The sequence below is a fragment of the Ailuropoda melanoleuca genome, chromosome 14 (genome assembly GCF_002007445.2).
Source record: "Ailuropoda melanoleuca isolate Jingjing chromosome 14, ASM200744v2, whole genome shotgun sequence".
Classification (NCBI taxonomy): Eukaryota; Metazoa; Chordata; class Mammalia; order Carnivora; family Ursidae; genus Ailuropoda; species Ailuropoda melanoleuca.
The window spans coordinates 13,768,113-13,780,595 of record NC_048231.1 but is presented as its reverse complement, the minus strand read 5'-3'; the positions used below and the strand labels follow the sequence as shown (position 1 = coordinate 13,780,595).

General features: G+C 44.7%; 1 protein-coding gene across 5 annotated transcripts in view; it reads left to right on the top strand.

The window, feature by feature from the left end:
• DPF3 (double PHD fingers 3) overlaps positions 1-12,483 on the top strand; it is a 286,307-nt gene that overhangs the window by 227,983 nt on the left and 45,841 nt on the right. Inside the window, exon 9 of one of the 5 annotated variants that reach the window (XM_034642254.1) lies at positions 1,709-2,914. The exons of the other annotated variants lie outside the window; for them this stretch is intronic. Within the exon in view, the coding sequence (XP_034498145.1) occupies positions 1,709-1,908 (200 nt within the window). The 3' untranslated portion in view covers positions 1,909-2,914. Of the gene's footprint in view, positions 1-1,708; positions 2,915-12,483 lie in introns of those variants that run through there. 5 annotated transcript variants of the gene reach the window in all.

The window sequence follows — 12,483 nt, the reverse complement described above, 5'->3', positions numbered from 1 at the left end:
CCAAACATGATACCTCACGTTGGCCTCTTCACCCTGCTGGTGCTAGCTTAGAGGAGAGGGCTCACGTGAGCGTGCACTCTGGGTTTTAAATACTTGAAAGAAAATGAATAATTTTAGAAATAATTAGAGAAAACAAAACAAATGAAATTCAATTCAGTGTTTTTTTGAAAGCAAAAGATCAGACAAAATCTCTATTGCCAGAAGCAAAGTCACCTGGTGGAGTGATTTTCTAGGCAGAACGTGATGGACTGTTATGGATTTGGGGTGCATTAGAGAGGGCAGCTTCAGAATGCTCCCTGCAAGCTGCTTGAATCTTCCCCTTTTGTTCCCTGCAAAGATGGGGTACTTGGATCTGATCCATGGGGGACCAGAAATGGGCAGTTGGTGTTGTCTATCCAAAACTTCAGCATTCCTCCCCCACCCCAGGATCTGTCTGCTATGTGACCCAGGGGCTATTTGATACCAGCCTAGGTGTTCTCATTGCATTTGCCAATTTTGTTGGATGATTTAGTCAAGGTCTGACTCGGATGCTCCTGAAATAGTCACTACCTTGGGAATAAACAGGTGGCATTAGCCCATGAGACATGCTTGCGAAGGCAGGTGGGCGAATACTTCTCTAGGGCCTCCTTGGAGTCCTTCCAAAGAAAGAATGTGAAGCTCAGAAAAACTGTCTTTCCCTTCCAGTCTTCCCGGCTACCTCTGTTTCCTGGGGAGAAAATGAGATTCCTGAAATTGACACTATATGTGAAACATTGTGACCTCATTTGGGGGCGGTCCTGGGGCCCATTTACAGTGTGAATAAATTTAAAGCTGAGTTTTCTAGATTTCAGGATACTGTATTTTATTAGGGTTCTGAAACCCCTAAATCCTGCTTTTTTAGTGCTCTGAGTTAGATCTGACAACTCTGGACTTTCTGGAGTAACGAGACCTGGGCGTGTTTAGTGGCTGGAGTGTGTGTGTGTGTGTGCGCGCGCGTGCGCACATGTGCACATGTGTGCACACAGGTGTGTATGTGCACGCACATATATGCGGGTGCAGATCACCGAAATTTCCTCCAGTCTTTAAAGAAAACAAGAGACTCTTTTATTGTCTACCGCTTATCAGACTTTCCAACTTCTCGCTTTCAGTACGAATGAACTACATGGCGTAAGGGCAGAATTGAAAGGGTACCATGAGAATGGGATTAGAAACTGGTAAAAATAAAAATAAAATGGTTGGAGGCTTAACCACCTTGAATAGGTTATCTGACAGTAATACCTTTGTAAAGCTGACTGTCAAAGTGAAGGACAAACAGTGTTCAAAGAAACACCAACCGAAAACACCAGAGAAATACCAACGGGGCTTAAAAACCACCAAGGCAACTCATTGTCTGGGGCGGGGGTGAGCAGGCGTGCATGTGTATGTGTGAGGATGGAAGAGGAGAAAGACAGACCATGGTTGACTCTGTCACTGTCAGAGCTGTGGACATACGCATTGTGGTAGAGATGATGTCTTTCTGGGGAGGGAGGAATCCTTTTCCCTGGAAATATTGGCTTTGTGCCGTTACCCTGAATCCCTGTCGCCAGGTGATGCACCCAGCTAATCCCTTTTGGTGTGAAACGGTTTTTGGTCTTGCTATTAAAAGTAACGTTGTAAGAATGTAATAAGAATATTAATAATGCTGTCTGTTGCTTAACCCATGTGCTGATATATTCATCATACATGTCAGCTCATTTGGGAGGAGAAGGCAGGAAGGAGGAGGCGGCGGCCGCAGCACGCACCACGGAGGACTTATTCGGTTCCACGTCAGAAAGTGACACGTCAACTTTCCACGGCTTTGATGAGGACGATTTGGAAGAGCCTCGCTCCTGCCGAGGACGCCGCAGTGGCCGGGGTTCGCCCACAGCAGATAAAAAGGGCAGTTGCTAAACCCACGGAACAGACTCTCCGGGCGACTAGCCGTCACCCTCTGACTTTGGTCATTATTCTGGGTCTGATATTTTTTTTTTTAAATGAAAGTCAACTTGAGGTTTTCCCTTCATCCTTGCTTTTTCCTCTCTCCTTCCACACGCATCCTCCCCCCTCCCCCCCTGTTTTGGGTTTGTACAACAGAAGCACAAACTACTGAAACAAAGCAGAACACAAGAGGAGGATGACGGTCCTTCAGAGAGATGGCATCATGATGTACTGTTTATTTTCTGTAGAAATGGGAAGTTAGGCGGATTGTCTCTCTTTGGGGGGGGTGGCGGGGATCTTTTTGACATGAGCAGAATCGATTTCCTCAGTTTTCCTATTTATTGGCAAAATGAAGAGAGGAGGAACATTGGGTTTGGAAACAAAGAATGAATAACATTAAAAATGATTATTTATGTATTCTAGCTATTATTAGAAATGGACCTTTTTTTGAGAGAGAGAGAAGGGAAATCAAAGCAATTGAAGTGATATCCTGCTTGGGAGAGAGCCGCTGGGGGAGGGATTGATTCAAGGACACCTAGTCGGGAGGATTTCCTCGCTGGGAGATGATGGCACTTTCTGTACCCCACGGAGTGTGTGGCTCCCTACGGCAGACCCCCTCCCCATTTCTGCTCCCTGACCTTTCCATCTTCCTCCCTGCTTGCGAGAAAATGTCATCAGCTCCTGGGAAGTCTGGGCCACATGTGGCCTCCCTCCAGCGCCTGGGCCCTGGCTGCCGGCGCCTCCTGGGCTCCTCCCCTCCGCCAGCATAGCCGCTGTGGTGTTGTCGCGGGGTTTCTCCTCACTTTCCTCCTGGCGAAGAGCAATTTCCAAATGCAGGAACGGAATATAAACAGAAAGTCATGGACTCAGCAGTGACAAAGCAACCTGAGGCCGCACTCATGGAAGGAAGAATGATACCTCACAGTATATGCCCCTCTCCCCTGGCCCCTGTTTACAAACATAAATTCCCATTGGATGATCAAGTCTCCCGTGTTTCTTCTTCTATTTTTTTTTTATAGTGCCCTCCAGGCACTTTGTTTTATGTTTCCAATAGCACCTCCTGAAATAAACCAAAGCAACAGTTGCTCAAGGTTCCTGGGGCGATGGAGAAGACCATCCACCTTGTTGGCAGTCCCAACAATGAGCAGCCGTGCAGCCCTAGTCAAAAGGTATGTGTTGGCTGGCCTGTCTTACAGTGAGGGCAAAACCATCACAGTTATTTTTTGTTATTGTTTGTTTGTTTGTTTTTCCTTTCTTTCTTTCCTTTTCCTCCCCCCCCTTGTCTTTTGTTTTCCTGGGTTCACACCACCTTATTAGTGTGGGCCTGGCTACCGGCGTGGAGTGTCTTCCCCCCCGGCCCTCTGCTTTCTGTGTGTGCATGCTTACCCACATGGGCCTGGGGCTCGTGTGGCAGCTGAGGCTTGCTTGGACTGTGGGAGGGGCCCTGTGCAGAGAACGGTGGGCTTCTGGCTTCAACCATAAGAGAAAATGGCTGGGAAAGTGCTTGGCTCACTCTGCGTCCCTTGGTCCCTTGGCTGCCCCTGGTGGGTGGAGTCCAGGGATCTGAGGTCGGAGCTGGCTGCTGTACTCGGGCGGAATGAGAGAGTGCGGCCACATGGGGGTCTGCATGTCTAGGGTGGTATTCCGTGCTCCACGGACCAACTTAACCGCCAAGGGGATGAGTCCAAATTAAAGAGGATCTCTGATTAGGAAAACTCTCAACTGCGCTGATCTAAAGATTCTAAACTTCCACTAAGTGTGATCAGGGTCTCCGGCCTCCATGAGAGCACAGGTCCAGAGACAAGGGCACTGCCATTTGGCTTGGGTTGGGAGAGCCAAGTAGCCACCCAGGCAACAGGCCACTTGTAAGGGTCTGGGAAGATCTACTTGGACAATCCAGGCTTTGCAAATCTTCATGAATGAGACCTCTCATTAAAATAACAAACCCACGGAACAAAAGCAAAGACTAAGCAAAGAAACCCACAAATGGACTCTTTGTGCTTCCCTGGTAGCCTGAGACAGAAAGAACTTCTACTTTTCTCCGGCTTGAAATGTGAAAGTGCTGGCCTGGGCATTTACTCTCAGTTGTGAGAGAATGGGATGTTCTTCCTAATCTGTACGTGGGCCCTGCTCCTGGCCACACATGGAATAACCCTGCCATGTTGTACTAGTCCTGCATGCTCACACGTGTGGAAAAGCCCCTAGAGTTGGTTCCGGTTGATTTCTGCTAAGGGGATACAACCTGCTCTTGCTGTCCTTCTCCTCGTCACTTGTTCTGTTGCTTGGGCTTAGATGTTGGATTCATAGCATTGTGACTTGCCCTCCTTGATGAAGTGTGAGCTTCTGTGTTAATAAAAATATGTCCAACCAATCTATAGGATCATTTGACATCTGTGTAGTTGTTCGTAGTCCTAACATTTTTCAATGACAGCCTGCCTTTGAACTTGAACTTAAACAAAAAAAGTCTACTTAATTTAAATTATAAAAAGCCACCTAATTTTTAGAGTTTAGCATGGGGTTCTGAAGGAGAACCAAAATGAAGACCTGTGTAAACAAGCCTCCCATGGAGAGATTTATCCGAGAGTGGCTATTGCTTCTCTATTTTAATTTTATGAGCAGAGCTTGATCTCAGTTTCTCCTTTTGGGGGGTAGTAGATGTCCTCATCTTTCTCAGTTGGTGTAGCCAACCGAGAGTAGTACTGTATCCTAGCATGGCCTGAGCACCTCGTCTCACCTTGCTCATAGTATCCTCCAACAGACTCGGTCAGAATTTACATCCTTTAAAAAAGAAAAAACGAACTGGAGGGGACTTTGAAGATGATCAAGTTCAAATTTTCTACTTTTCAGTGGAGAAAGATCAATCCAGAGAAGTTGAGTGAGGTCTGAGGGAGTGCAATGAACGTGGCTTTGAAGACAAATGTCTTAGGTGAAGGAAGGAGACTTGGGAGGTGCAGGAGGAGGGAGGTGGCTGTCATGGGTTTCCAAATGCTTGCGTGGCTGCTGTTATACCTTTATCCCCCTTTCTCTATGTAGCAGCCACCAACGTTTATGGAGCAGGCGTTGTCCTGAGTGCTTTCCCTAGGACAGTTCATTTAATCCTCATGATTACCCCGGGAGGCTGTGCTTGTATCAGCCCCAGTTTACACAGACGGAATCTGAGGCCTAGTAATAAGGTTAAGGGATGTACCTGAGGCCTCACAGTTAGTAAGGAGCCAGATTTTGATCCCTGGCAACCTGACTCCAGGACCTGTATTCCTTTACTATTGTTCTGTGCTGCCACTTGCATGGTCCTGTAAATGGAATATATATATAAATATATATATATATTTTTTTATTTATAATTTTTTTAAGGCTTGAATATCATTAATTTATTATAAAAGAGATACATGGAAATTCCTACATGATGAAAGCTTTCAGAACTTCAGTGGAATGGGCAGCTTCCTGTGATGTCATTTAAATAGTGATTTTTTTTCAATCTACGTACTTCCCCACAATGTCACCCATCGTCTCTAAATAAACAGTCATCCTTGTCATCTAGAACTACTTTGGTGCCTTTGTATTCTGGGAGAAGAACTTTTATTTCCAACTTTCATGTTAACTGGTTGAATCTCTGCACCCTTTCCTTTAGAGCCCGATCCAACAAACTACTACAGTTGCTTGTAATACTTTTCCTTGAGATTTTCCTGGAATCATAATGCCTCCTTTGGTTATGGTTTCAGATGCACTTCTTTCAACTAATACTCCTTTTCCAACTAATACTTGGTCAAAGAGGGGAAGATAAAGGTAGGTAGGTAGATAGGTATCTCTCGCTTTTTCTCAAGTCCAATCAAAGAAAGGGGTGTTGTAATGAATATAGCTTTAAAAGAGAACCTTATTAAAAGCAATTTTAAAACTGAAGAGTAAACAACTAGATCCCCAAAAAGACAATTCCGATTAAAATTCTGTGCAGATTTTTGCAGAGAGCTCATCTTCTAAACCATCATTTCTAGACAGTCCCTCCCGACTTAACGTCTATTAGGAATGAAGTCTTTTTTTTTTTTTTTTGTGACCTCAGGAGTCGTAAGAGCTGTGCCAGCAGTCAACGCATCTATCATTTTGTTGTTGCTCTTGCTAAATAAGTATCACTACTCAAATTCAATAGAAAAAAATTAGAGTCATCAAGATGAAAAAGATCTGACTAGTCTCCTTTGTCCTCAGCTCAGGAAAGCACCCTCCGAAATGCCTCAGACGTGTCACCAAATTTTCTGAGTCTCAGCCCAAAGATAGGACGACCAAAGATACAGAACTTTCTAAATTTGTTACAACCTTCCAATCCCCTGGGGAGAACTGTTGATGTAAAAGTGATGACCGTTGTTGTCTATCTGATGTTTTTTCCCACCTAGAACAATCTAATCCTTTATTTCTGTTGAGACTGTGTTGAGATCAGGTCCTCTATTCTGTAACACTGGGAATGAGAAATACGCATTTAATTTTTTAAAGCTACTTTAAAGCCAGTAACGCAATTTGCTACTGGTATTTTAGAGAGAAGGATTTAATAAAAATATGATGTTCGCATCAATTGTACCCCTTTAAACCTTCCTGCTTACTTCGCATCTCTCTATGCACCTAATGGGCTGCAGTGTGATACTGCCTTTAGATAGCACTTGAGGGAACACAAGATCATTACTCGGGGAGAGAACTGAAAGCTGTTTGGAGGTACTCACTTCATGGTGAAATAGAATTAATTAATATTATCCCAATATGCCTCCTGTTACATCTGATGAATATGATCTTAAACTTGTACTTAAAGTTTGAGCAGCCTCATGTATTAGGAATTTTTCCACAGGAGATTTTGTTTAGCCTTTGGAAGTGAAGTTAATTGTGCTGTAAATTTTTGGAGTGAGGCATTTTTGATCTAGTGAGTAGAAACCTAGAGTAGAAATAAAAAGTTCTGGGTTCTGGACTCAGTCCCTGTGTGAATTTGTTGCCATGAACCTCTGCCTCAGTTTCTCTATCCTTAGCACGTGGACGTTTCTTACCCTATTGCAATAGGTAACCAAGATGATCTCATGATGATTCTTAAAGCAGCCGTGTGGGGTAAGATAGATGTCATTCATTCCCATTTTACTGATGAGGAAACAGATTGATCACATTAGGTGACTGAAGTTCTAGGCGCCGTAAGTGGTGTTTAGGTCTTCTAATACTCTTTCCTCAGTCTATACTGACTTCATCGATCATATTTTGAGATTTATTGAGTAAAATGAGTAAAGTTTTTGAGGTCTTTCATTCAAGACCTCATTGGATTGAGAGGAGGTATTTGATGCTGTCAAAACAAAACAAAACAAAAACAAAATCACATTAGAATCCTGCTGAGAAGCAGCGATGGTGAAGTCCCATGAACTTTCCCGAGGAACTAAGGTTGAGCTTCTTACAAGGGCAATGTTTTGACGGTGACATCAGGGTGGGGGTGACGGTGGGAGGGGTGAGGTGGCAAGGAAGGAACACTTCACATGCCCAAGTGCTTCTAACACTGAAGAACTGAATTATTTGATACTGCTGTGCTCAATAAAAGTGATTTCTGACCATTTTCTCAAAATAACAGTAGAGGAAAAACCATTCTGTTTGGTTGATTTACAAAATAGCTGAGAATGATGGAAGAACGCTGTCAGAACGGAATTATTAGCTAAAAAGCATTGGAAGTTAGGTTTTCAAAATATCTCCATACTGGCCCTCAACCAATGACTAAGGCTTAAAAATTGTTAATTTTGAAATAATTTCAGATTTACAAAAAACTCACACAAATAATACAAAGAATTCCTATGTACTCTTCACTTAGAATCTTCAAATAATCTCAATAAAATGATCACAATCAGGAAATAATATTGATGCATACCTTCCACTCTACAGGCCTTATTCAGATTGTGCCAAGCATCTCACTAATATGTCCTTTTTCTGGTCCAGGATTCATGTAGGATCACAGTTGTAGTTAGCTGTCACGTCCTCTTAAAGCCCTTTAATCTGGAGTAGTTAGTTCCGTAGTCTTTGTCTTTCATACCTTGATGCTAGTCAATTCCTAGAAAGCCCTTCTCTTTGGATTTGTGTACCATTTCCTAAGGGCTACAGTCAGGTTACAAATTTGGGTAAGAGTACCAGAGAAATGATGTTGCATCCTTCTCAGGGCCTCATATCAGGGGGCGCATGATTGATTTATCCCACGATTGGTGACTCAGACATTTGTCCTTTCAGCTCAGGTTCAGGCTAGTATGTTTATACACTTTGGATGATAATATTTTCATTCCTATATGCCTTTGTTTATTCGGCGACTAGAGGCTGAGTAACAGCGGTAGGCATTTGACTGCTCAGCCCTGTGAAGGATAGGATGAAATTAAACATGGGACCAATGGATTTGGTGTCCACTGGATTTTTGGCAATCTAGGTGGGCAGACCAGATATTCACAAGTAGTTAAAAATGTGTGAGAGCGTCATGGGGTGGTATGTGATTGTTTTTGCTGGAGATCACAGTTGTCAGGGAGATTTTCTTAGAGGAAGCCATGCAGATCAACTAAGAGCTCTAGACTGGCTATTGCTGTTTAATCTGTAGGCAAGAATGTCTGTTGTCAGAGAGGATGGAGATGGAGCTGAACAAAAGGCAACACTGGGGATCACAACCTGAACCATGTAAAATGGCAAAAATCACAAGTCAAAAACATGCTTAAGTATTGTTCTGTCATGTTTTGCTCATGCCACTAGTTTGGTGCTTATTATAACATGACTGTAGTCTTTCTCATCAAACAGATGGTGTGTTCCTTGAGGGCAAAAATGATGCCATTCATGTCCCTTGGACAGTGCCTGACACCATTGTGCCATAATTATTTGTTGAAATAAACTGAGAACTGAGCAATGTTTCTGAAATAATTAGTGGCAGGATTTAGTGTCTCATTCCTTACATCGTGGACGCTCAATAAATACTGTGGACACAGAGGTTGGAGAGGACATAGCTGGACACAGCATCCATTGGTCAAGTCAGAGGGGGGCTGGTTCTCCAGGAGCCAGTGAAGTAGTGATGGTGGGTCAGGAGGGAGAATGAGGGTGTGAGGACAGGGGAAGGGGAAAGTTGAAGATGTGTGTAGGGAAGGAAAGGTAGCCTCCTGGAAGGGGACTGAAAGCAGAAGACTGAGAGGCAGTGGGACATTTTCAATGGCCTGCATTTGGCCCAGCCAGAGGAAATGAAGGAGAAAATGGATGTTAGGAGCACAAGGTTGGGAACTAACCAGCTATTTTCTAGGTGGCTTAAATGGGACAAAAGAAGAATGTGTGTGTGTGTGTGTGTGTGTGTGTGTGTGTGTGTGTTGGGGGGTCAAGGATGGAAATTTGAGGAAATTGAAAGGGCATGAAGTTATGGTATGAGACAGACTCACTAAAAGAGCAGCAGATGATATCTGACTGGAGGGGTCAGGGGCACTGGGAGAGGCACAGAAAGACTCCGGAAGGGAGTGAAAGTTTGGGTGCCCATTAAGGGAACACTTGGCAGGCACCTGTGGGAGGTCTGAACACCAACCAGTTTCATCAGTGGAGTGAAGGGGCTAAAGGCAGGAGGGAGAGTGAAGAGATGAGCACTGGGGAAGAGGACCAGAGTCTGGGGAAGGGCGCCAGGAAAGCAGAGCTGAGAGGTGAGACAGCGGGAGGGTGCGGGATGGGCTGGAGGGGAAGGAAATAGGAGCAGATGGAGGGAGAGGGCTTGGTGGTGGGTAGAAGCGAGGCTTTTCTCAGCCTCCCTTTGAAAACATTAAGTAGACAGATAGAGTCTAAGTTTTGGAAGCATCTATACCAGTCCTGTACCTGGGCAGTGAGTAATGCCTTGGGTATTAGAAAGAAAGATGGAAGATGGAGGGATTCAATTGAGCCACTCATTTGGTTTTGAATTTTGGTCCCTGCTGCCTTGGCCGTTTTTAAGTTGGGCACCTCCTTCCTTTCCTCCCTCCCTCATCACCCAGCCCAGCATGGCCTGAGCACTGTTTACAGTTGTCCATCTCTGCCCTCAGGAACTGCTCCTGGGGTGAAATGGGTTAGTACTTGGTTGTATTGCTTCCTCCTTTGTGTGAAACACTCCATTCCAAAGACTGAGATAACTTAGCAGATTTCATTTCGGCTAGAAGTAAGATCCACTCCTGTTTTGGTCCTCCTGGCTAAAAGACCCATCAGGCTTGAAGTGCCACCAGGTTCCAAGGCTGACAGTTGGGATCACTGGGCTAGTTGAGGACTCGAATGGCTCCTTGGGCTTGGTTCTCTCCCTGAGTAATTCTGACAGCCTGGAATCACTTGGGATTGGGGCTGAGGGTGTGTGCATGGTGCCTTAGGGCCCAGTGGGGCATCCGTTAGGGTTTTTGTAACCGCCACTGGTCCTACCCCCTAGAACTACACATATCCGCTTAGGTGACAGGCAGACAGATTACATCTTAATGGTCCTCCTGGGGTGTTTTAATAGTGGAAAGCTTCAGCTTCCAAGTAGAGGAGAAAGAACAATAGATTTTGCCAGCGCCCAGTTTTGCCCACTCCACCACCTAGGGACTGCAACTCCAGCTGCGTCCTCGGTGTTTCTTGTGTCATCGGTTGCCCAGGCGCAGCTGACCTGCCCGATTGCTGGCTGATCTCGTGCTGCTGGTGTTCACGGCACAGGAGGCGCCAGCCTGGCTGTCCATGCACATAGCCGTGGTCTCATTAGCATGGCCGTAGGTAGTATGTTCTCTTCCTTCCTTCTTTTGTTTTTCTTTTCAGTTCATTTCATTTCCACCACCCCCTTGATTTTAATCTTTCCTTTTGTAGGTAGTTGTCCTGTACTGGTGTTTTTGTTTTATCTTTCCTTGCCTTTCCCTCTGCAGTCAACTCTATGACCTGGGGACTCCGGCATCCTCCAAGCAAGCCATTTCCGAAGAAGGTGACAAGAAGCCACGTTGATTTGCGCCTCCTCCTTCTCCTCCTCTTCCTCTTCCCTTGCCTGGCCCCCTCCTGCGCGTGTGTTTCAGCCAACACAGGAGCCTGGATTGTGGAAAAGCCTCCAGCACGACTCAGCTCAGCTCAGACAAGTCTTGGGAATGGCCTAAGTTTGTGCAATAAGAAGATTTTTTTTTTCCTTTTTTAAATTCTTCATTACATTTTCTTTAAGTGTCTGTGAGAAAGTACCCAGGTCAGACTGGAATTGCTCTACAATAGAAATAACTGAACACGAACAAACTGATGAAAAAAAAAAAGATTAACTATTTTATTTATTTCAATATTTAAAAGAAAAAAGTGCTGACGCGGCACAGTATTTTTGTTTAAAGTACCTTCTGCTTCGAAAGTTAAAAGCAATTTTGTGAAGACACGAAATCAAAAGAGTACTTAATGTAAAATAAAGACTGCATATTAACTCTAAGGAAAAATACCCCACATTTTTAATAAGAAAATAAAGATCAACTCTGCTCTCTCAGGCTTTTAAAAAAGCCATTCGTGTATGTGCTTTAGGTATTTTTATTTCCGCGAGTTGGATGTGGTAAGTGAGGAGTGATTGGTGTTTTATTTTACTTCTTCAAAATTCTATTGAAAGTGTTGGTGATGTTACATGGTTATGTGTTAAGACATGACCGAAATAAATTAGGCCCAAAGGCTATCAGCAGTCTCTCCACCCCTGCCCCCCCCCAAAAAAAAACCCCTCTCCCCCCACTCCCCGTAGGCAATCCCCATTTATCTGGATGTCAAGAAGCAGCTCGCCTTCTGGTCGTCACGTCTGAGGAGGCTAGTTCAGAAAGGAATCCCATATAGCGATTAACCGTATCTCTGCGAGTGCAACATTTTCGAACACAGACAGCTTTGTTTAAAATAATGCAGTGAAGAAAGAGAAGGAAAAAAAGGACGACAAAATATGCATCAGCTGAGATGACATTCATTTGGTCACCTAACAACTTCCAGAGGAGACTTGAAAGGGAGCATTCTGCTGAGCTGGCTTTGGGGGCCTAAGGTTCTAGAGCGTCCCCAAGGGTGAGGAAGGCCAACGTGAGCGACAGAAGCCTCAAAATCAGTTGCTTATGGGGGCAAAAGAGAAAGGCGCGTGTTCTAACATGTTCCTTTGTGGCCATGAGGGTGGCAGTGAACTTGATGGCCTGTGAAATGTGATTCAGCTCTGTGTCTGTGGCCTAGCAGCGGAGCTGGGTTGACTGGCGGGGCCGCTCCGTTCTTTTCCAGGTCTTCTGTGTGTCCATGCTCTTGACCTTCCCTCACTTGCAAGCAGAGTCATCATCAGGAACGTACAGCCTAACGCCAGATATTCTCCTCAGCGAGTCCTTGAGTGTCAGTGTTACTGAAATGGGTCTGAGCTTGAGAATCTCTCTTGCCTTCGAAAGGGGAGATTGGATGGCACAGATGTCTGCTAGCCCCTTCAGCCTTCTCACTCAAGGCCAGTCCCGGGGGAGCTCACTGAGAGTGTCTTTGTATCCTTCTGTAGCCCTTTTCGGTGACATTTTCTGATAGAAAAGGTCCTTTATCAAAATGCTAATAATTATAATCATAACCCACTCTCCCACCAACTCCCGCAAG